The sequence below is a fragment of the Lepidochelys olivacea genome (assembly GCF_965140295.1).
Source record: "Lepidochelys olivacea isolate rLepOli2 genome assembly, chromosome: 3".
NCBI classification, from domain to species: Eukaryota; Metazoa; Chordata; order Testudines; family Cheloniidae; genus Lepidochelys; species Lepidochelys olivacea.
Window position 1 is genome coordinate 140820337 of NC_140413.1, and position 24150 is coordinate 140844486.

A 24150-nucleotide genomic window follows, 5' to 3' on the forward strand; every position below is an offset into this window, starting at 1 on the left:
CTATAAACATCGACAATCAAAGAGCTTTAATTTGGTTAGGTAATTTTTTTTTTGAAGGTCTTATTCCAGTTTACAGTTGTACTGTAAGAATCATTTAGGTGGAATTCTGATCTAACTAGATTTAATTTGTCCCTCTGCTAGCAGCCTCATCCCATATCTTCAGCACCATCTATTAGAAAATGATGTATCAACATAATCTTATGCACCAGAAACATATGTTCAGATTGCTTTTTCATGTTGTTTATAGTATAAAAACGGAAGAATAAAGGACACTCAAATTTTATACATGAAAATTACAGTACTGCATACAAGCAGTTTTACCACATCATTCAGGAGATTTTTACTGAGGGCTAGATTCTGTAAGCCTTAATTAGAGGAGTAGTCTCATTGATGTCTCATACAGTTAGTCCCACTGACATGACAAACGGGGTGAATAAACTTTTGTAGGATTAGGCACAAAACTAATATTATTTTGAATTACAATACAAAATTACCCTATTATGTTAAGTAGTAGCTCAAATACCTAATTTGCCCTCCACAGAAGTTTTCTGTTTCATTCAGATTTAAAAAACGATTCTACTTTGGCAGAAGCAGTGGAAATTTATCTAATCCTACTCCATGACATGTATCTTGTGACCCTAATGTCTTCAATTAGCTCTTCATCTCCATGTTGTTATCTAATTATACCCTTTTAGGGTTCCAATTGGAGTCATTCAGTCTAGCCTCTAGTTCTCAGTTTGCCAGGCTCTCAAGCTTTTCATGTATGGAAACAGTCACTGTAACTTGGAACTCATCAATTGTTTAAGAAACTCTGGCATGGAAATGTCTGTTACAACCCTATTGTTTCTAAAGCCTGCATTACTCCAGAGCCCTAGAAAATTGGGTATGCTGCTCCTCCCACCCTGCCTCCTGGGTGGCAAAAAAGACTAGCCAAAAACATGTGGATAGCCCTGTGCAGAGCCATTAAATAAATAAATAAATAAAGACAAAACAAAAAAACCTCTATTTATTATGGTTGTGAGGAAAACTTTCAAAATGTGAAATGAGTAATGGATAGAGATGCTTGTAGAGAGCTTGAAACAATAGCTCTGAGGTGTGAACTATCTCATTCATTTCACTGGGTGCCAATGCAGGATGCTTCCTGTCCCATGGAACTTAAAATCCGAGTCCGCCATACACAATACAATAGACAGACTGAATCACCCCCAAACCAATGGTAAATTTAGAGAAAGCAAGGTGAACAGATGTGAACTTACATTCCTGGATGTGAAGCAATTTCTGGAGTTATTAACTATGTTAGCCACTCATAAAATGTCTGAAGAATGATTACAGAGGCTTCTAACTACTAGTCTCGCGTCACCGTTTTAATTTGGCGCGATGTGTGAGAAAATTGGTAGAAATACTTTCTTGCATTCCTGCCAAAGTGTCAGTGAATTGATTGGGCGAGGGGTGAGCGGAGCGCTAAATGAGAATACAGGCTGCTTGAAGGATCCCTGGATCACTTTCTTAGACTATTTAAGTAGTAGGCACTGTGCAAACTCATGGTAAGAGACTGTCCAAAAGATCTTACAATCTAAATAGACAAGGCAGACAAATGGTAGGAGAAAGTCTTTCTGCTTTAGTTTCCCAGCTGTAAAAGGGGGGTGATATTTCCTAAATTGCTTGCCTAAGACCACATAGTCTATAACAGAGCCAGCAACTAAACCGTGATCTCCTGAGTTCCAGACTAGTTGTTTTAACTGGGTCACAGCTTGACTCTGGCTTGGACTCTGCAACCTCACAGGATCCTGGGTCCAAGCCCTGGGTTAGCATGATTTATGTGTAGACCGAAAGGGCGTTAGGCTTGAGTCTGAACCTAGGGTTAAATTGCAGTGTAGACATACCCTCATTTCCATGGTAAAATAAGAAGCAATAACAATTAAAACTTTTCCGATGATGCAAATCCCTAGGTTTTTGTGCAATTTTTTTAGGGGGTGGAGAGTGGTAATACATCTGTGGGTTTCATTTTTAACTAAAGCAGCATTAATACCCCAAACAGATTTTCATCTTTCATTCCTAAACTCTTTTTGCATATGTTTCCTTTTTCTAGCTTTCCGAGGCTGATCTTTCGCTTTGATCACCTGATTGGGACACAATAGTTTATTTGTGTGTTTTATTTCTTCAACAATAAATCTAACTTTCTGAAGAGACATACTCTACACTTGAATGTTAACAGGATCAAACTCTACCTGAGGCACTCATATACTTGTGTTTGTTGCGGACAGGGTCAAGTGTTTATCTCTGCTCCTTCCCTCTTCCTATCAGGCTAGTAGTTTCACTCTATAAAAATAATGGCTGTCAGAGGCACGTCCACCTTTAAATTTCATCCTGCTTTACTAAAATGAAGCCATATGACAATGGCTTGGGTAAGGTCGGGCTGCAACATTTTTATTTATTTTATTTTTATTTTTATTATTTTTATTATTTTCATTTTTATTTATTTTTATCCCAAATACATCTTTTACAAAAACAACAAGGAGTCCTTGTAGAACCTTAGAGACTAACACATTTATTTGGGCATAAGCTTTCATGGGCTAGAACCCACTTCATCAGATGCATGGAGTGGAAAATACAGGACCAGGTATAAATATATGAAACGATGTGAATTGCCTTACCAAGCGTGAGGTCAGTCTAACGAGACAATTCAATTGACAGCAGGATACCAAGGGAGGAAAAATAACTTTTGAAGTGATAATGAGAGTGGCCCATTTCAGACAGTTGACAAGAAGGTGTGAGTAACAGTAGGGGAAAATTAGTATTAGGGAAATTAGGTTTAGTTTTTGTGATGACCCAACCACTCCCAGTCTTTATTCAGACATATCCCCCCCCACAAGTATATTATTACTTTCCCAAAGAAATCTAGAAAAATGTCTTAAGTTCCTGAATGATGAATGACTAGAATCCCACAGTATTAGTAGTAATATAACATTTGCAAACGTCTGAGAAATAGGTTAAGTGAAAGGACTTGGATTCTCATCTACTAAAAGATGATAGACCCATTATGGATATATATTCAGTCTGTGAAACAGCACCTAATCTGCTGTTCAGTTGCAAGCTCTGATCCTGCAAGCTGCTCTGCACGGGTAGATGCTTCCTTCCACATGGAACTAAACTGATTTCAGTGGGACCACTTGCGGGATCAGTTACACAGTTTGGTATTTTTGAAAGTTGCAGTGGAAAAAGACACATCACTTCACCTGGTTTGAATGAGGTATAAATAGAGTTTGGAGATATTTTGCAGTTCTGTATGTCTTTGAAAATCTCAAAGGACTTTGCAAACAATTTTGTAAAGTAGGTAATAGTCATGGAGAAGTAACATCCCCATCAACTGAATTGCAGCAGCTGATCTTATTTACAGCCATAGTGTACATCAGTTTAGCAGCAGAAATGAAGATGAAAAATTCTATCCTATTGAAAATGTCCGAAGAATTAAAATAAGCAGCATGTAACTGCTTGAATTGAAATTTGTTCAGGACCTCATGGGCTGACAGTTCTATAGGTATAAACAGTGCTCTCGGTTTCTTTAATGACCACTAGTAGCCATTACCATTACCAAACAAAAGAATACATTAAACAGAGACAGGGTGGATTTGATTTAAATCGCTGGTCAGGAAGACTCAGTGTAATCTTGGTTTTCTGCATAAAAGTGCATTCTTGTTGGTTGTTATAACTTTAATACATATTCTTCACAACTCAGAGATAGATGGAGGTTTTCATTTTTAGAAGGTACACACTATACTTTTTTAAACAGTGATTTATTTTGAAAACTTTTCAGATTAGTTTTACAGCTATATCAGAAAATGAATGATTGTTTAGTTATTTCATTTACCAAAGGTAATTGAAGCAGATATTTATGAAGTCGTTGGGAGGTGAACTATCTCCAACACGTTAATCATTAATATTTGGAGGATTTTCTTGCCGTACTGTATTAGGAGGAGAACATCACCGGACGGACATTTAAATTGTTTTATTTAACTAAAACAACAGTGTTAAGTATTTTGGATTTTTTTCTTCAACAGCAAACCTATTATATTTTAACAAAACAAGCATATGTCCCTCACGTCTCACAATTATTTCCAGGCTTTTTCTCCTTGTCCAGATCTGTTCCTCCCCCAACAATCTTCTATTCATTGAACTTTTTGAAACTTTGCACTTTTAGAGAGAGGCAAGGGATTAACTCTGTGTACATGGACAATAGAGCTGAGGTCTGTTGTTTTTCACCTCTATGTATGTATGTATGTATTTATTTATTTAAAAACAGTTTTGCTGTTAACAAGCATGTTATCTCTGGAGACATAAATCCACAGTTTGAGAACCGCAAAACTAAGCATCTCTGATGGTATCTTCTAGACCGAGCACTGGGTCCCATTGAGTAGATAAAAAGACTAACCTAAATCTATATAGGAGCTTGTGGAACCCCATAAAATTGGGTCCCTAATCCTTGAACTATTGGAACTCATTTACAAAACTTTTCTTAAACATTACACAAATTATATTGTCTCATACTATAGAACTAGAATTTATAATCCCTATTCCATGATGACATATCTTTGAGCCATAATGTATCTTAATTAAAACTATTTTTAGATAGGTTTGTTCCTCAAAAAGCATTTTATCAAAAAAATCCAATTTAAATAAAAAAAAATCATTGATTTTTATCCACCCTGAACAGAGCTAAGGTACTATTGGTAATTATATTTTTATTATTATACAGCGGAATGTAAAGATTTCAATAACCATTCTAAACCTGTCGAACAGTTGAAAAAGAAATTTCATAATAAAAAAAAAGTCTAGGTGATATTTAAAGGCCTTGAAAACACAGAAGACCATATTTTTGAAATTGCCTTGAGGTTATCTGAAAACATTTATTGTAGGGTTAAGAAGTAGTCCTGAAGTTGTCAGTACTAGATAACAGGACATCTATTCCAGTCATGTCGTCTTCACGTTTTTGGCCAAGTTAAAGAGACTTGGCTCTCAAACAAGGCCAGCTTAGCGCAAAAAAAAAAAAAAAAAAAAAAGTATAGTCATTGTACTAAAAAGGTACATTGAAAATGAAAGGAACATATTTATTGTGTCACAATTGTGTAATTGGATTTTGGTTCATTCTGGAATGACTTTATAAAATATTAGAAATTGTTTTCCCATTTCTTCCCAAGCACTTAGTGGAAATATCTGTTCTTAGTTAACTTTCAAGTCTGTTCAGAACTCCTTTGATACTTTTATTTAATTGCCATTGTAAATCGACAAACCAGTTTGCTGAGCTTTAAGATAATTTTTAACAGTTCTGTTGAATAATGCTTTATCTTGTGGCTGTCATTAGAATCCCCAACACTCTACTTAGGGACTGATCCTGCACATTGTATCCAGCGTAGCTCTTAAGACTATGAACGGTCTTGTTGAACTCAATGAGGTTGTTCATGGTAGTAAGTGTTTGCAGATTCAAGTCCATAATTAGTAACTGAGGCCTTTTCTACCCTGGGGATTTCAGTCAGTAGCCAAACACTGGTGTATCTGCACCAGTGTAGCCCCCTATTGTGGATAGGTACATTGCCATTTGTACTAGTGTGGTTAATGTCTGCTTAAAACAGATAAACTGTACTACTGTAAATTGTGGTTTACAGTGGCTCTGCCTGTCTGTCAAGCAGTTCCTGGTAGCTACTCACCAAAGGTAGAAATGAGGTTAAATCCTTAATTCAGGCAAAGGCTGAATATATTTCACCCTACTATCTTTGTACAGAGTTAAAATACTGGTTCTGTAAATTAATCTAGATTTGAGTTGCTTTTTCATCAGAAAGGAAAGACTCTTTGTTTTTGATGGCTAATACATGCTATTGTTCGCAGACCGTGCTAGTAAAAGTATCCATCAGCTGAAATATGCCTTGGGGGAAGAAGATCCCACAGTGGGAGAAAGTGAAGTTGCATTTGAGCAGTCCTCCGCAAGTAATGATGAGAGTGGGGAAACAGCCTGGCAGGAACTGCAACACAGTCATGCAGGTAAATGATATTCTGGGGCAGTTAGTCTCAGAACTGCAGAGCAAAATTATTGTATGATTTCCATCAAGTCTGATTGTTAATCAGTAGTTTAATTTTGTTTCTTAGTTAATCAGCTTAAAGCTTTATTGCGAGAGCAAGGAGGACTAGAAAGTGAAGTATCTCCATCAAGGAGGAGGAAGATGTCATCCTCAGTATGTATTTACTCCTAGTTTCTTCATGTAACTTTGAATGAGTAATAACTTGTCCCAACAGGCATGTTATCTGCTATCCATGAAGAATAAGAGGCCCCAAATCTCCCTAATCATCCTATGGGGGGTGTTGGCTACTTCTCAGTAGAGAGAGAGTGAGTATTTGTGAGTAATTCTCCTTTGTAAATCTCTTTGAGAACTAAAGATAGGAAAAGCACTATAGGAGCTATTAATTTATTGTGACCACAGTAGAAGAGCCACAAATCTCTTCCTATGGAATCCAGGCCTTCACATCCCCTCGGCAGTACAGATGGCACCCATGTGTGTATTGGCTCCCTCATCTTGGCTGCTCCTTTCTCCACCGGAAGTTAGCTCTTTGTTTTGGAAGTGAAGTCTGCGTAGAGTGTTTTGCCAGTGAGGATGGTTCCATAAGGGCTGGTGATGAAGGGATCCTACTTTCCTTTTTGGCTACTTACTGCACCCTTGAGGTTCTGATGGTGGTGTACCCTTTGCCTTTTGTACAATTGCTCTTTGATCCGTGTAACAGCAAACTCGATAGCTCTGCACTAAAATTCTGCTGCTTAGGGACACAAAAGAGGTTTGCTGTGGAAATGAGCTTTTTGGTGTAGGAAGATCATGCCCTGTGGAATCTCCTCACATCCATCCCTCTTGAAGTGGAACTGCACTCTGCACTGGGATATATGGAAAGCCTTTCACCTCTATGGGGCCCGTTCAAATCAGTTATTACTATCTGATGCTTGTTCAGTATCAAAGATTAAATGAATTTGGTGACAGTTCTACCCTCTGACAGCCTCCAGTGACTACCCTAACCTTATGCATGCTAAACAGTCAAAATAATAAAAAAAAACCCATTCACTCCTGGAAGTGATCTCTCTCTGTCAGGATTGAGGCATGGTGATAGGATAATGTGTTGAATCTTGCACAAATGCTGCCTGTTGCTTGCCACTGCGTTGTGGATAAATAAAGAACTTCAGTCTTTAGCCTGGTACCTTTCCTAACCACTATATTTACACACAATTACTTTCAATATTTAAAAACATGGATAATGTTTCAATGACTTTTAGTTTCATTTTATTTCTCTCACATAAAAGTCTTGGTATTTCATATTAGTTTTAGTCAAACTTCTTGTTGTGAGCTCAGTATTTTAATCTGCTCCCCAGCTTATGTGGCACAGTGTTCATAAAAATAAATAGGAATTTTGCTGTATTAAGTAAGGTTATCTTAAAAAATGCAAACACATTGCTTAATAATATGTATTAGTCCTGTCAAAAGACACGAGAAATGTTCTTAATAAAGAAGTTTCACTGATAATGACAGTTTTATCAGAAATATTAATATTTTCAGTTGTCTTTTCTTCCCTCTGTCAAAGGAGATGATGATTTTGGAAGAAAGTCAAATTATTCACTGAATAAAATTAGATTGAATTGGTGTGCTTTTAGAAAATCTGTAGCTCATCCTTCCCTTTTAGTGAATCCCTTTTTTTGCTGCATTGAATTCCTGTTAAAGTTTCTCATGTTAGATGTTAGTACTATTTTTCATGTAATGAAGAAAATGATTAAAATGTAGATAGTTCTTCTTCGAGTGCTTGTTCACGTCCATTCCACATTTGGCGTGCGCGCGCTGCGTGCAAGAGCATGGGCAACTTTTTCCCTTAGCGGCTCCCGTCGGGCCAGTGGGCCCCCCCCGAGTGGTGCCACTGCGCCCCGCATGTATACCCCCACTGGCCTGACCCCCTCCAGTTCCTTCTTACCGTCCGTGGCGGTGTTGGAACAACCTCTCTCTCTCTCTCTGGTAGAACAGCAGTCCCTTAGCCTTTAGAGTAGCTGTTAGCAGTTCGTTTACATATAGATTGTGAACACTTAAGTGATTAGGGGCTTGGAGGCCTCCAGCACTGGCCCCGGGCCACGCCGCAGGCCCACGGCTCCAAGGCTTGCGCCACGTGCCGCAAACCTATGCCAGTTAGTGACCCCCACGACTCGTGTCTACTTTGCCTTGGGGACGGACATCAAACTGAAAGGTGTAGGATTTGCAAGGCGTTCAAGCCAAGGACAAGGAAAGAAAGAGACTTTCGCCTAAAGCAACTGTTGATGGAGGCCTCATTGCAGTCTCTGGGCCCGGAGTGCCTGACGCCAGCTCAGGCTTCCTCCATGCGTAGTGCCCCAGAGCCATTGGGAGACCCGGCACCGGCGAAGCACTGTAAACTGTCGGCCCTGGAACGCCAGGCTAGGCCCCGGCACCAATCGTCCTCCCTGGTGCGACCACCGGCGCAGCCTAAAGGAAGGCGTGGTCATTCCCCACACAGGAGACTGGCGCCTCCCAAGGCACCGATCACCGACAAGAGCGGGAAGGCCACGGTACCGGTGCTGACACAGGTGGTCCCAGCGGCAAAGCCCCACCGAGCCCAGACCTAAGTGAGCTCAGTGCGGATGATGGGCTCGAGGGCCTAATGGATCAGTCCTCTACGCCTGGCACCTTTTGAGGCCGCAAAGGACCTCATTGAGCTGTCAGTGGCGAGCCATCTCCCATATGGGGAGAACCCTCCAGCACCCATGCCTCGGGCGCTGTCGAGGGGTAAGCTGGCAATGGTGTGCCGCTCGAAGACACCGTCCCAGCACTGCTCCTGGAGTTGGTCCCAGTCGAGCTCTGATTCCGCAGACTCACACTTGCTAACGGCCCAGAAGGAGGTTGCGGCACCGGCAGCGGGTCAATGCAAAGAAGCCAGGAAGGGCACACCGCTCTCCGGCACCGCCCAGAGACCAGCACTAGGAGGAGTTGAGACGGTCTGCACCAGAGGTTTCCTGCAGGCGGTCCCGGTCCAGGGAATACTGGTCCCAGTCCCGCTCAGCCAGGAGCCACTCATTCTCCCGCCGGTGCAGATAGTTAGTACCGCCATGGCCTTCGCAATCGGCATCGCCGCAGTCCGGTGCCGGCTCTGGCCGCTATAGCTAATCTCACCGGGGCCTGGACAGCAGGGACCCTCAGGGGAGCTGGCAACTTTAATGGGGGCCGCCAGGCCATTGGCCCTTCTGGGCCTATCAGGAGCACCAAGGGGCCCCGTCCAGGGCAAGTTACTCGATGCAGCGGTCCCGCTCCCCTCACCGACGCCAGACAGTGCCGGAGGCAACAGTATCCATGCAGGACGGCGGGCGGCTTCTCCACCCCAACCTGCAGTCACTGCACCTGACGGCGTGGAGGATCTGTGGCTAAACGCCCTTGAGAGCCAGTGCTCCCTTCCTGTGCAGCCTATATGGCCAAGTGGAAAAGGTTCTCATGTGAACCCCAACAGGTGCGGCCGGGCCAGGCCCCGGTGCAGGCCATTCTGGCGTACCTCCTGCACCTCAAGCAGCAAGGGCTAGCTTCGTCCTCACTCAGAGTGCACCTGGCAGCCATCTCCGCCTTCCATCCAGGGTTCTCAGGGGGGCTTGGTGTTTTCCCACCCAGTGGTGGAGCAGTTCCTTAAAGGGTTGGAGAGGGTGTTCCTGTACTCCCGCCCCCAAGTCCCTTCATGGAACCTTAACCTGGTCCTTTCTAAACTCATGGGACCCCTTTTGAGCCGCTCGCTACCTGTTCTCTCCTCCACCTTTCCTGGAAGGTGGCTTTTCTGGTTGCCATTACCTCGGCCAGAAGGGTGTCCGAACTGAGGGCCCTCACCTCTGAGCCACCGTACACAGTATTTCACAAGGACAAGGTGCAGCTCTGGCCGCACACCAAATTCCTCCCTAAGGTGGTGTCCCAATTCCATCTGGGCCAGGACATTTGTCTGCTGGTGTTCTTCCTGAAACCCCATACGGACCCAAGTCACCACAGCTTGCACACCTTGGATGTGTGTCGAGTGCTGGCATTCTATTTGGAGCGCACCAAGCCCTTTCGCAAATCCGCACAGCTGTTTGTGGCTGTGACCGAGAGGTTACAAGGCCTCCCAGTGCCGGCGCAGCGGATTTTGTCTTGGATTACAAGCTGCATCTGGGCTTGCTATGAGCTCACAGGTGTTCTGGCCCCAGCGGTCACGGCCCACTCAACCAGGGCGCAGACGACTTCCACGGTGTTCCTGGCACAGGTCCTGATCCAGGAGATCTGCAGAGCAGCCACCTGGTCATCAGTGCACACCTTCACAATCCACTATGCGGTCAACCAGCAGGCCTGAGAGGACGTGGCAGTTGGCAGAGCGGTCCTCCGAGCAGTTGTTCCGTGACTCCTACTCTCTTCCAGAGGTAAGCTTGTAATTCACCTAATGTGGAATGGACGTGAACAAGCACTCGAAGAAAAAACGGTTACTTACTTTCTCGTAACTGTTGTTCTTCGAGATGTGTTGTTCACGTCCATTCCACCACCCACCCTCCTACCCCTCTGTTGGAGTCGCCAGCAAGAAGGAACTGGAGGGGGTTGGGCCGGCGGGGGTATATATGCGGGGCGCGGTGGTGCCACTCCGGGGGCCCGCCGGCCTGCTGGGAGCCGCTAAGGGAAAAGGTTTCTGATGCTCGTGCACGTGGCGCGCGCACACCTAATGTGGAATGGACATGAACAACACATCTGGAAGAACAACAGTTACGAGAAAGTAAGTAACCTTTTTTTTCCATTTTCAAACACTTTGTTGTGCATTGTTACAGAGATGCAAATGCAGCTGTCAAATCAAAGGTATTTATTGTACTTTCACAAAAAGTAGTTCATTATCTAGGCTTTTTGAAAAGAAGAGTAAGGAAAGTTAGTTCTGAAACCAATGGCATATTTCAGTTCAGTGATATTTTAATAAGTAGCCTGTCATAAATTTTGTTACAATTTGAGTGTCAATTTTTAAATCTCAGAAATTGGGATTTTATTTGTTAGAGAAGTTAAAGAAAGGTTACTCACCAAAAAAACAAAAACCGACCCCCAAACTTAGAGGCCTTTTAAAAGTCGTCATAACTTAGCTCAGGGGTAGGCAACCTATCGAATGCATGCTGATTTTCAGTGGCTCTCTCACTGCCCGGGTCCTGGCACCGGTCTGGGGGGCTTTGCATTTTAATTTAATTTTAAATGAAGCTTCTTAAACATTTTAAAAACCTTATTTACTTTACATACAACAATAGTTTAGTTATATATTAAAGACTTATAGAAAGACCTTCTAAAAATGTTAAAATGTATTACTGGCATGAGAAACCTTAAATTAGAGTGAATAAATGAAGACTCGGCGCACCACTTCTGAAAGGTTGCCGACCCCTGAGTCTTAGCTTGATGAACAGATTTCTTTACATTCTCAGTTAATTTATATTGTACTCTTAAGAATAAGTGCTGTAAGATTAGATTCATATGTAATAATGGAGCCCTAGGATGCATCAGGAGAGGTATTTCCGGTGGAGACAAGGAAGTATTTGTACCATTACAAGGCACTGGTGAGACCTCGTTTGGAATACTGTGTGTAGTTCTGGTCTCCCACGTTTAAGAAAGATGAATTCAAACTGGAACAAGTGCAGAGCAGGGCTACTAGGATGATCCGAGGAAAGGAAAACCTATCTTTTTTTAGTCTTCTCTCATGAGCTTGGCTTGTTTAGGCTAACCAACAGAAGTCTGAGAGGAGATATGATTGCTCTCTCTAAATACATCAGAGGGATAGGAGTTATTTAAGATAAGCACCAATGTGGACACAAGAACAAATGGTTATAAATTGGCCATCAACAAGTTTAGGCTTGAAACTAGGCGAAGGTTTCTTATCAGAAGAGTGAAGTTCTAGAACAACCTTCCAAGGGGAACAGTGGGTGTGTTAAAAATAATAATAAAAAAAAACGCCGCCTCCCCCCCCCCCCAACTGGCTTTAAGATTGAGCTTGATAAGCTTATGGAGGGGATGGTATGATGGGACTTCCAAAAATGGTATGTAGCCCATTGGCGACTGCCAGGAGCAAAAATCCCCAACAGTTGGAGTTGGGACACTAGATGCGGGGGGCTTTGAGTTACCACAGAGCATTCTTTCTCAGGTATCCGCCTGGTGGGTCTTGCCCACATGCTCAGAGTCTAACGGATTGCCATATTTGGGGTGGGAAGGAATTTTCTTCTGGGTCAGATTGGCAGAGGCCCTGTGGGGGTTTTGCCTTCCTCTGCAGCATGAATCACTTGCAGGTTTAAACAAGTGTAAATGGTGAATTCTCTGTAACTTGAAGTCTTTAAACCATGATTTAAGGACTTCCATAAATTGAGCCAGAGGTTAGAGATCTACTTACAGAAGGGGGTGGGTGAAGTTCTGTGGCCTGCAATGTGCAGGTCAGACTAGATGATCATGTTGTCTCTTCTGGCCTTAAAGTCTGTTAGAGATGTAATACCTACTTTGTGCGGACTTCTCAAATGTAACTATCATGCTGTTATGATACCTGCATAATATATATAATACTTGTTCGTATATTTATCATTCTACAGTGTGTTGGTACACTACTGGACAGAACGTGAGTGAGTGACTGTGTGTGTGTGTGATCGTTTCTCCTTGTCGTGAATACTGTGTGTTGTGGATCAGCCCTAATATCTCTCTTAACCAACCACTCAGTTGACTGTCAAAAATTGGTTGCCCAGTGGAAGTGGTCTTTTGTAAAGATGGAACAGAATTGGGGATATTTTAGGGTTCTCTTAAGACATTGAGTCCTTTGATAAAGATGGTCTCTGGTATAGGTTTCACTATATTATTACAATAGCATGAATAGTACATCAAAGTTTTTGTACAAGGTATTTTCTTTTAACACTTTGCAAAAATGAATTCAGTATGAATAGAATTCTGTGAGTGGAAACAACTTTCTGTGATACAAAAATTAGAAGAGAAAAATTCTGATTATAAAATATTTATTATGCTTAATTTACTTATTTTTCCCCCAGAGAACTTCAAATGCTGCAGATCAGAATTTGCCTACTCTTTGTGATCTTGTTCCGATCATTAATGATCAGTCCCAGTACATTCACCACTTAGAAGCTGAAGTGAAGTTTTGCAAGGTATGCAACCTGCTTCACCCATTAAGATCCTAAGATCCCACAAGTATCATGCTCATGGAATTTTCATTGAGTTTATTAAGAGTTCTATGTGCAAAGTGCTTACAGGCTCAGACCTTGAGATTCTAAATACTACACAAGCCAAAATTGAAGTAAATACAGTTAGAATGTACTGTGTCTTCACATACATCATCACATCTGTATAGTTCTTAAAATCCATCTCATCAGGAGCCTTCTTTTCTTGATAAAATGTGTCTGAAATAGACAACGGTGTATCTACTTATTTAAATGAAACAGTTGTATAACTTTTCCCACTCAAATAACCATGTAACCAGCATTAAGGTGCAAATTAGACTATTATCAAACATGCTTATTATGCCTATGACAGGGTTAAAAAAGAACAAGTCTTTTGCTAATATCTTAAGAAATATATATGCATGAATATACAGTATATGCAAAAATTTTACATGAAACTTTTTGTTACTGAAAAAGGCAAATTTGGAACAACCAAAACATTTCACAAATTTGTGTTGAATTGGTGCAACTGGTGATTATTATTTTTTTGGTTTTGGCCAAAATGGTTTTTTAAAAAAAAAATTAGAAATGTCAAAACAAACACAGTTTTTTAAAATTATCAAAACAAAATATTTCAATTTTGGGTGGGCTACATTCACCAGGAGATTTAGGCCACATTCACAAAAACAGATGTGCAGGTGGTGGTTGGGAATTGACTCAAGTTAAAATCCCCACTTTGTACAAAATGTTTGAATAGTCATTGGGTCAGAGAGAGAGTGAGAGAGAGACGATAGGCCAGTGGTTAGGGAACTCGCCTGGGACACCTTGGTTCCAGTCTCTGCTCCAATTAATATATCAGTGTTTAAACCAAGTAGAACAGCTTCGACAGGAGAGATTGAGAGAGGCTCACCCCAGAATAGCCCCATAGCCTGGTGGTTAGTTTACTCACCTGGAAAGAAGTAACCTCGGCTCAAATCCCTGCTCCAGAGCAGCAATTCAAACCTGGGTTTTCCATGTCTCAGGTGAGAACCCTCACCACTGGGCTATTAGATATAAGAGGGGACGTTGCTGCCTCCTCTGTTTCTTGTGACTGTAGCCATTCATTTCCTTTGCTGTTATTAAAAATACCTGAAGCTGTTCATTTTGGGCTGAGTGAAACATTTTGTTTGATCTGAAAAAGTATTTTGGTTCAACCCAAACTGAATCTTTTTCAATTTTTTGGAACTGCAAGCAAATAAAAAAAATCAGTTATTTATGCAACTCTGCTTGTGACATCAAGATGTATTTAAATAGTCATAGCTGTATCTAGGAGTTGTCTATGTACAGTATTTGTATTCGGTTTCCTAGGAGGAGTTGTCTGGGATGAAAGATCGGATACGAGTAGTTGTGCTGGAAAATGAGAAACTCCACGAGGAAATGAAATCTCTAACTGTAGAGCAGACGTTGAGAGAACAAACTCTTTTGGATGCTTCAGTAAGTTTGATATTTTTTTATTAAGGGTCGGTAAACTGGTTCATTTGAAATAAAAACTGTCCAAACTGTCACTCTGTTCTCAAACTAAACCTTAGGCAAACCTTTATGAAAATTTGAAAAATGCTGGATTAGAGATTCTAACATTATATAACATTCGCAGTAGTTAATATTTTTACTTAAACAGCTATTGTGATTAAATTCTGAAGCATTACCATTGTATTTCAGGCAAATGCTTGGAACTCCTGGACTGTAGGAGGTGATGACTCTTATTTATGTCAACCTGTGAAGTCCTCACCATCACATAATAAAGAACAGGTTTTGGCCACAACAGCCACTGCAGAAACAGAAAAATGGCAGTTAGAATTGGTTGGTATTGAAATAATTTCTTTGCGGTGTCATATCATGGCTAAAGATTTTAGCACTTCTCTTTCTTGGTGGCATTTTTTAGGATTAATTTCTTGAGAGTTTTGGAGGAGGAGATTTGATTGATTGAACCCCTAGTCTTTTGAGGTCAATATCTATCCCTTGAAGCGCATGTTCTTAGTGTCCTAAGATAATTAATTTTATTGTCCCTTTAGACAGTGGTGATAGGTAGGCTGTTTTGTGTAAATCTCAGCATGTCAAGGTGGAGCTGGGGTAGACGGCACATGTCTGGTATAGCGCGGCAGTACACAGCGTTGTGGAGATTCTAGACAATACTGATGGCTGTAGGCAGCTGAGAGCTGGCTACTGTAACTTAGGCAGCCGTCTGGTACTGTGGGTCGCTGCAGTCTCCGGAGCAGCCCAACATCCAGATGGTGCTAAATTGGCTTCATCTCTTCTTAATCCCCATCCCTTGGGTTGCAATTTCTGTGTTGTGCCTCTCAGAGATGCAGCACAGAAGACCCACAGTATCTTGGAGATACTCCATTTGGGAGAGTCCTCACCCTGTCATCTCAACTTGACAATGTATTTTTCACTTCCTAACCTAAACTGGTGGTGGTGTATTGCTGTCACTGCTATTTACTTCATTCTACCTAACTGTGTGTGTATGAACTATGTGGTTTTAAAGGAGATTTGGGTGCTTCAAGATTATTATTCTTAATCACTCATTTATGACAAGAAAATACTATATATAAAAGATTATTTTCATTGATGCCTCTGTCTGCAGAGCCAGAAATCTTTGTGATGACATCTAAGCTCCCAGCATCTTAAATCCTGTGACAGTTCAAGTCTCCATAGTAGTTGCCTCTTTTCTTTCCTCTTATTTGCCCATTTGTGACATTTTTGTGTATTGGTTGATCATTCATGGTGAAAGAAACGAGAGATTCTGTGTAAGGGATTGCTATGGCCCCACATCACCATGCCGTTTAACCACTGCTAGGACATTTGAAGCTATTTAACCACTGCAAGTACATCTTTTTCATGTTCAGCATTTTAGAAAGCAATAGGACTAAATACTGAATAACTCATGTTGTGGTAATGAGAGAGTTTACCAGGTTCTTCATAATGGCCCCAAATCTTCTCTATTTAGGAGTATTTCTGTTGACTTCTGTGGGAGCAAAGGCAGGCCTGTCATAGGGTGATTGGCCCCTTTAAGGGAAAATGGGGTCTCAGCTCTAAACTTGACAAGATCAGGTCACTTTTCCAGGTGGGTAATAATGGATGAGAACATGTGATTAACTCAGGCCAGGCATGGTGAGCTAAGGTAGGAAGGGACAAACTCTTGGGGAAAGGCAGTTCAATTGGGCGCTAAGACAGGGGGGAGTGTCAGGACAGAAGTCCTGGGAAGGTGTATCTGGCCTGAGATGAGTGCTGCAGGTAATAAAGGGACTGTTTGAACTGAACCCTGCTTCGGAGTCTCCTGAGTCAGAGAGACACTGAAATAGGGTTGGGGCCTGGAGGGCTAGTGTGTGGAAGGACTAAAAAAAATTGACCCTAGAAGGGGAGTGTTTTTAATTACCAGTGGATTATGGAGTTTTCACGGGGCCCTGAATAGAAGGGGAAATGAAGGCAGGCTGCTGCCCCAGGCCACAAACAGGCACTTTGACAGTGGCTCACCCTGTTATGAGGCCCGATTGGTCAGATCATCAACCTGTATAAACCATAGTAGCTCAACTGAAATCAATGGCTCTGTGGCAATTTACACTAGCTTAGGATATGGCTCGATGTGTAGAAATAAGTAAGCATCAGTGTGAGAGTTCATTATCTAAGCTTTTTGAAAAGAAGAGTGTCAAGATTCCTTCCCCACTCTGAACTCTAGGGTACAGATGTGGGGACCTGCATGAAAACCTCCTAAGCTTACTTTTACCGGCTTAGGTTAAAACTTCCCCAAGGTACAGACTATTTTACCCTTGGACTTGGACTTCCACTGCCACCACCAAACTTTATCTGGGTTCCTGAAAAAACGTAGTTTGGAAACGTCTTTCCCCCCAAAATCCTCCCAACCTTTGCACCCCACTTCCTGGGGAAGGTTTGGTAAAAATCCTCACCAATTTGCATAGGTGACCACAGACCCAAACCCTTGGATCTTAGAACAATGAAAAAGCGTTTTCAGTTTTCTTACAAGAAGACTTTTTAATAGAAGTAAAAAAAAGAATCACCTCTGTAAAATCAGGATGGTGAATACCTTACAGGGTAATTAGATTCAAAATATAGAGAATCCCTCTAGGCAAAACCTTAAGTTACAAAAAAGACACACAGACAGGAATATTCATTCTATTCAGCACAGCTATTTTCTCAGCCATTTAAAGAAATCATAATCTAACACATACCTAGCTAGATTACTTACTAAGTTCTAAGACTCCATTCCTTTTCTGTCCCCGGCAAAAGCATCACACAGACAGACACAGACCCTTTGTTTTTTCTCCCTCCTCCCAGCTTTTGAAAGTATCTTGTCTCCTCATTGGTCATTTTGGTCAGGTGCCAGCGAGGTTACCTTTAGCTTCTTAACCCTTTACAGGTGAGAGGATTTTTCCTCTGGCCAGGAGGGATTTTAAAGGGGTTTACCCTTCCCTTTATATTTATGACAAAGAGTAAGGAAAGTTAGTTCTGAAACCAATGGTTTGGGTTGAAAATTTTTGATCTTCAGGGGCAATTAGTGAATATAGCAAATTTTTGGATTTATCTATAAAGCGCTAAGAGGAGATAATTGTGAGGAAAGAGGAAGACTCATACCGTTTTCTTTCATCTTTTTTTAAAGGAGAAACTAAAACTTCTTTATCAAGAAAGGACTGATACACTTGAAGCTCAAGTACGGTCTCTAAGGTAAATTGAAATGGCCATTTTTTTCTTTAAATAATTTGTAAATAACACAAGTGTTTTCAATGGTTTGCACTCTTGTTGAAAATGAAATTTAAAAAAGTAATCAGGCACATGTGACAATTAAACATTTACATTTTCTAATATAAACAGTTCTTTCTGAAATATAATTAAAAACACGATTTTAAAACAAGTTAATTACATGACACTTATGGAAAAGATTTGTCAAATTTAATAAGGATAAAGCCAATATTAAAAAATCATATAGAGATTTACTAGAGAATAGGATCCTTTCTTTAGACTTTCTGGCTTTTGTAGCATAGTTCTCTTGAAGAAATAAAACTCTGTTCAAATTTTGTAAGCTGATAAAAAAAATAAAAATAAATGTGTAGAAAAGTTATACATTTTCTATTAAATTCGATAGGGCTATCCCATAATAGAAATCTTATGCCACAAGTTTCAGATCTTAAATGGATTGTGTCAATTAACTTAATCCACAGAATTAAAATGTGGTCTCTTTAGAAAGTGTCTTACTGGTAAAGAGGCTAAATTTAAATATACACCCTGCAATGCTGGAAACCTGAATGTAGGACATAGGAAAGGGACCTTCTCAGTCATTAAGTCCAGGCACCTGCTATAGAACAGCTTGATAAATTTATGAACGGGGCTACCTATCTTAGAACTAGTTAGGGTGTTTGCCCCGCTACTGCTGTTGTGGGGGGCTGTTCAAGAACCTCACACTTCTGATGGTCAGAAATCGTCCTCTAATGGCCAGTTTATACCCACTTTTTGTTTCACACCATTGTCTTTTAGCTTAAACAGCTCTTATCTCTCCTTGTTGGTTACCCCCCCAATGTATTTATAGAGAATAATCCTATCTACTGTCAGCCTTCTTTTTGCTAGGCTAAACAAATAAAGCTCTTCCAGTTCCTTTCATCACATAGGTCCTTCATTTCCCTGATCATCCTGGTAGTCCTTATCTGCCTCTGCTCCAGTTTGAATGAATCTTTCGTGAAGATGGGTGACCAGAATTGTATACAGTATTCCAGATGAGTTCGTATCAGTGCCTTGTACAATGGCATTAATACTTCTCTACCTCTACTGGAAATAACTCACCTAATACATCCTAGGATCAGATTTTTTTTTTTTTTTTTTTTCATGACTGAATCACATTAGTGGCTCCTAATCATCCTGTGATCGACTAATACATCCCCAGGTCTGTCTTCTCCTCTGTTGTTTCCAAACGATGAGCCCCCCAGCTTATAGCAGAGCCCCCCAGCTTATAGCAGAAATGCTTATTAGTCATTAAGTGCATGACCTTAGTACAGTACTATTAAATTTCACCACATTCTATTACTCCTCCTCCAGGAGTACTAGTAGTATGCAACCAATTCTTCCTGTATAGTATTCTGATCCTCCTCTATATTGACGATGCCTCCCAACTTTGCGTAATCAGCAAATTTAATTAGTACACTCCTTTCTGTGCCAAGGTCATTAATCGAAAATATTGAATCAGATCAGTCCCAAGACCGATCCTTGAGGGAACTACACTAGTAACATTCGTCCAGCTCAGTAGTTCTCCTTTTCAGCACAACCCTTTGTCATTTCCACTTTAGCCAGTTCCTTGTTCACCTTACAATTCTTGTACTAATCCCCATATTCTCCATCTTAAATGATGACTGAATAGTAAACGTAACAGCTAGTTGAGCTAGTACAGTGAATGATCTTGAAGTGCAAAACATGCACAAACACCAGAGTCAAAGATAAATCTGTTTTCAAATTCTTTGAAAGCTTCAGCCAGTGGAGAATGCAGCCACCTGCTTAATGATGATTCTCACTGGGGACTTGATCTTGCAAGGTGCTGAGGACACTGACCCTGCTTCAGCAAAGCACGCAAACATTTGCTTAACTGTATGTATATGAGTAGTTGCATTGAATTCTATGGGGCAATTCAAATGCTTAAAGTTAAGCATGAGCCTAAGTGCTTTGCTGGATCAGAGTCAGAGTGCTCAGCACCTTGTGGCATCAGGTCCAGGGATCATATGGCACCTTTCTCCTGTATTGGCACTTGTTGCAGATTAATTTCTAGGGGTGAGGCACAGGCAAGGAGGTGGTGACTGCGCCGCAGAGGAGAATAAAGACTAGCATATAGTCGCTGGCCTTCAGTGCAAGTGCGCACAGATTGACTGGGTCCCCCTTTGCATATTGGGATGTCCTTACAGTTGATGGGCTATGCACCTTGTCCCTCTAGTTATAACAGCTTTCTAGTTATTGAAATAAATGTAGAAACATTTATTTATTGCTTATAACAACATCATCTCTTAATTCTAGGAAAGACTTATCTGAATCTGAGAAGAATTGTGAAGATCTAAAAGGAAGATTAAAGCACCAAGATTCACTTATTGCAACAACTAATTCCAACAGGGTTGGTGGTCTTTGTCTGAAATGCGCACAACATGAGGCTGTTCTTTCTCAGACTCATTCCAATGTCCACATGCAGACCATTGAAAGGTTAACAAAGTAGGTTCATGGACATTTACTTTGTAATTAAAAGCTTGATTGCTTCTAATAGGGAATGCTAATTTTAATAGTGGTTTATTTTTAACATTTAACACAATAATACAGTATTTCCCAAAAATTGTGTGGTGGTTTTTTTTCTTCTTGTTCTTCTGTGATCACATTGTAGTGCTGTAAGAAAATTCTGTTGGGTGTTCTGCTTAAAAATCAGTGGCAAATATAGGGTCAAATTCTGACCCTACAGAAGTTCCTAGGAGTTCTGCCTTTTGACTTCAATGGGAACAAGATTTCAATGGTGTTTTCTAACTATGATGTACAGTACCTGCAGATAGGTTTCCTTCAGGTGTTGTTTTAATACTCCATGCAACAGTTCTTTTTGATCTGTTTACAAGAATCTTTGGGAGCTGTAGAAAAGTTGAGCTACAAAAAACAGTGTGTGCATTTTCTCTTGTCTGTGTAAATAATATTGCAGGTCTGCTTTTTGCTGGTTAGTACTTTTAACCTGTCACTAGTCCAGGACTTAATATTTTGCTTCCTGCACCTCCAACTAGTGTACTTTTAAGGAAGTAATTCCATACATGGTGTCATAAATATAAAGGGAAGGGTAAACCCCTTTGAAATCCCTCCTGGCCAGGGGAAAGCTCCTCTCACCTGTAAAGGGTTAAGAAGCTAAAGGTAACCTCGCTGGCACCTGACCAAAATGACCAATGAGGAGACAAGATACTTTCAAAAGCTGGGAGGAGGGAGAGAAACAAAGGGTCTGTGTCTGTCTGTATGCTGGTTTCTGCCAGGGATAGACCAGGAATGGAGCCTTAGAACTTTTAGTAAGTAATCTAGCTAGGTATGTGTTAGATTATGATTTCTTTAAATGTCTGAGAAAAGAATTGTGCTGAATAGAATAACTATTTCTGTCTGTGTATCTTTTTTGTAACTTAAGGTTTTGCCTAGAGGGGTTCTCTATGTTTTTGAATCTAATTACCCTGTAAGATATCTACCATCCTGATTTTACAGGGGGGATTTCTTTATTTCTATTTACTTCTATTTTTTATTAAAAGTCTTCTTGTAAAACACTGAATGCTTTTTCATTGTTCTCAGATCCAAGGGTTTGGGTCTGTGGTCACCTATGCAAATTGGTGAGGCTTTTTATCCAACATTTCCCAGGAAAAGGGGGGTGCAAGTGTTGGGAGGATTGTTCATTGTTCTTAAGATCCAAGGGTCTGGGTCTGTAGTCACCTAGGCAAATTGGTGAGGCTTTTTACCAAACCTTGTCCAGGAAGTGGGGTGCAGGGTTTTGGGAAGTATTTTGGGGGGAAAGACGCGTCCAAACAGCTCTTCCCCAGTAACCAGTATTAGTTTGGTGGTGGTAGCGGCCAGTCCAAGGACAACGGGTGGAATATTTTGTACCTTGGGGAAGTTTTGACCTAAGCTGGTAAAGATAAGCTTAGGAGGTTTTTCATGCAGGTCCCCACATCTGTACCCTAGAGTTCAGAGTGGGGGAGGAACCTTGACACATGGGTAAAAAGAAGGCAGCATTTTTATGGCGGTCTTTAAAAGAACAATTTGCAACTGTTTCTCTTTCTTTAATTAGGTTTAAATAATAAAAAAAAATCTGTTCAAAATGCTAGGCACTCTAACATAATTTATAATACCACAAAATACTTGTTTAAAGAGGAACTCAGGTAGTTAACCAGTCAAATACAAAAATCTCCTCCCCTCCCCTCCATCAATCTGGGAAACATAAGCAGAGTATAAATAATACACTGTTGTCTTCCTGAGTTTGTGAATAGCTTGAAACAAGATATGTGGGCTGATCCAGTCATCTCAATTGGTTGTTAGATCTGAAACTTAGAGGTGACAATTTTAAGTCTGTGGACCAGATTCTTGGGCGATATAAATCGGTGTTGTTCCATTGAAATCTTGTCCAACAAAATTGACTGTTGCTCTGCTTTGCAGAAATATTTCAGCAGAAATATTTAGGCTAGGATTTTAAGAAACTAAAGGAAGCCTAAGTGCCCAAATCTCACTGAAAAAAATCAGTCAAATTTTGAGCACCGAACTCTCTTAGGCACCTTTGAAAAGATCAGTGTTTGCTACTGTGATTATTCCACAATCCAAACTGCCTCCTTCCGAGGTGTCAAAAGAGCCAGCTGCCAAAACCTGTAGCTGCACCTAAGACTTCTTCTGTATATTAGCAATATAAAGCTCTTATGCATATCAAAAACTGAAAATGTGGAGATGATAACCTACATTTCTTTCTTTAAATAAAGAAGTGATGGAGATACAGAATCCAGAAATCTTTTAGCAGAATTTAGGTCCAATTTGCTGCAGAGTACAAATGGCTTTAGATATATATTAGTTATCTGTGATACTAATATGATTCAGTGCAGTTTTCCTTTAAATATAATGCAGAAAAATGTATTCTTAATGATTCATTATCAGTATTGTCCCATTTTGCCTTGCCCTATGTTTTTTCTGAAGCTTGTCATTGACCTTGTACCTTGCTTTTTTTTTTTTTTTTTTAAAACAAGGTCATACTTGTACTATTTAGCTTGGATAAATTCCTGACAAGAACCCTGCCATCATTATTGGCAGCTTCACTAACAACCCACTGCTTTTAAGGACAGGAGGTCATCCTACACATTATGCTTTAGTATGTGCTGAGCTGGCGCTACTCTGTCTTTAAAACTTAATACATATTAATGCAGATTTTTGTCTTACTTTACTTATGATGCTGCTTTTTTCAGTCCATTAATGTTTTATGTTTCTTGTCTCTGTATTTTTTTTTTTTTTTTTGTTCATGCAGAGAAAGAGATGACTTAATGGGTGCACTTGTTTCAGTAAGAAGGAACCTGAGTGAGATGCAACAAAGGGAATCTAGTGCTTATGAACAAGTGAAACAAGCTGTGCAAATGACAGAAGAAGCCAATTTAGAAAAAATGAAGGTAAATTTAGTAAGACGATGGTATAGTTCTTCAGTATTCTTAACTGTCTTAAATGTTAATTAGATTTGTTTCCACATCAAGACAATAAGGCCCCTAGGCTGTAAAACACTATTTCATACCCAAATCATGTAGCTGTCTTGAAGTAAAGGCTCATTTAAAGCGTTTGATATGATGATGGTCTTCATAAGACCGTTTAAGAGAAATAGCATGATCCTGGAGAGGAAACATTCTTAATGATCCGACTACAGAACTTGACTTTTTGAGTTCTAATTCAGGTTCTTAGACTGATATGCATTGTGGCCTCAGGCAAATAACTTAATCTCTCTGAGTATGTCTACACTGTAATAACATTTCTGCGATTGGCCTGGGTCAGCTGACTTGGGCTCATGGAGATCGGGCTGCGGGACTAAAAATTGCAGCATAAATGTTTGGTCTGGACCCCAGGTTCTGAGATCTTTGAGTCTGGGCATTAATTGTTTTAAAATGCACATAAGTGTGTGAAGATGTAAAATGATATATAAAAGTGATGTATGTGTTTGGGCACTGTAAAATTATTATGGTAAAATCAAATGTTTAATCTAGTGCTTAGGTTAAAACTAATTACTTTATATAGGTGTCAGCTTCAATTGATGTAGATTAAATTATCTTGATATGTAGTGCCATCTACTGTGTAATTAGAGAATTACTACTAAATCAGAATATTTTAATTAAGAAAGGACAAGATTAACATAATGCTCCCTCTGGGCATCAGTTGCTGGTATTATTTATGGGACACTA

At 40.5% G+C, this 24150-nt stretch overlaps 1 protein-coding gene across 5 annotated transcripts in view; it reads left to right on the forward strand.

Moving 5' to 3' along the window:
• Positions 1 to 24150, forward strand: part of SDCCAG8 (SHH signaling and ciliogenesis regulator SDCCAG8) — a 154854-nt gene that overhangs the window by 7409 nt on the left and 123295 nt on the right. For all 5 annotated transcript variants that reach the window (XM_084622214.1, XM_084622215.1, XM_084622218.1 and 2 more), the window contains 8 exons: positions 5881 to 6033; positions 6139 to 6224; positions 13076 to 13189; positions 14549 to 14674; positions 14900 to 15040; positions 17856 to 17920; positions 20246 to 20434; positions 23235 to 23373. In XM_084622214.1, the coding sequence (XP_084478340.1) occupies positions 5881 to 6033; positions 6139 to 6224; positions 13076 to 13189; positions 14549 to 14674; positions 14900 to 15040; positions 17856 to 17920; positions 20246 to 20434; positions 23235 to 23373 (1013 nt within the window). The remainder of the gene's footprint in view (positions 1 to 5880; positions 6034 to 6138; positions 6225 to 13075; positions 13190 to 14548; positions 14675 to 14899; positions 15041 to 17855; positions 17921 to 20245; positions 20435 to 23234; positions 23374 to 24150) is intronic.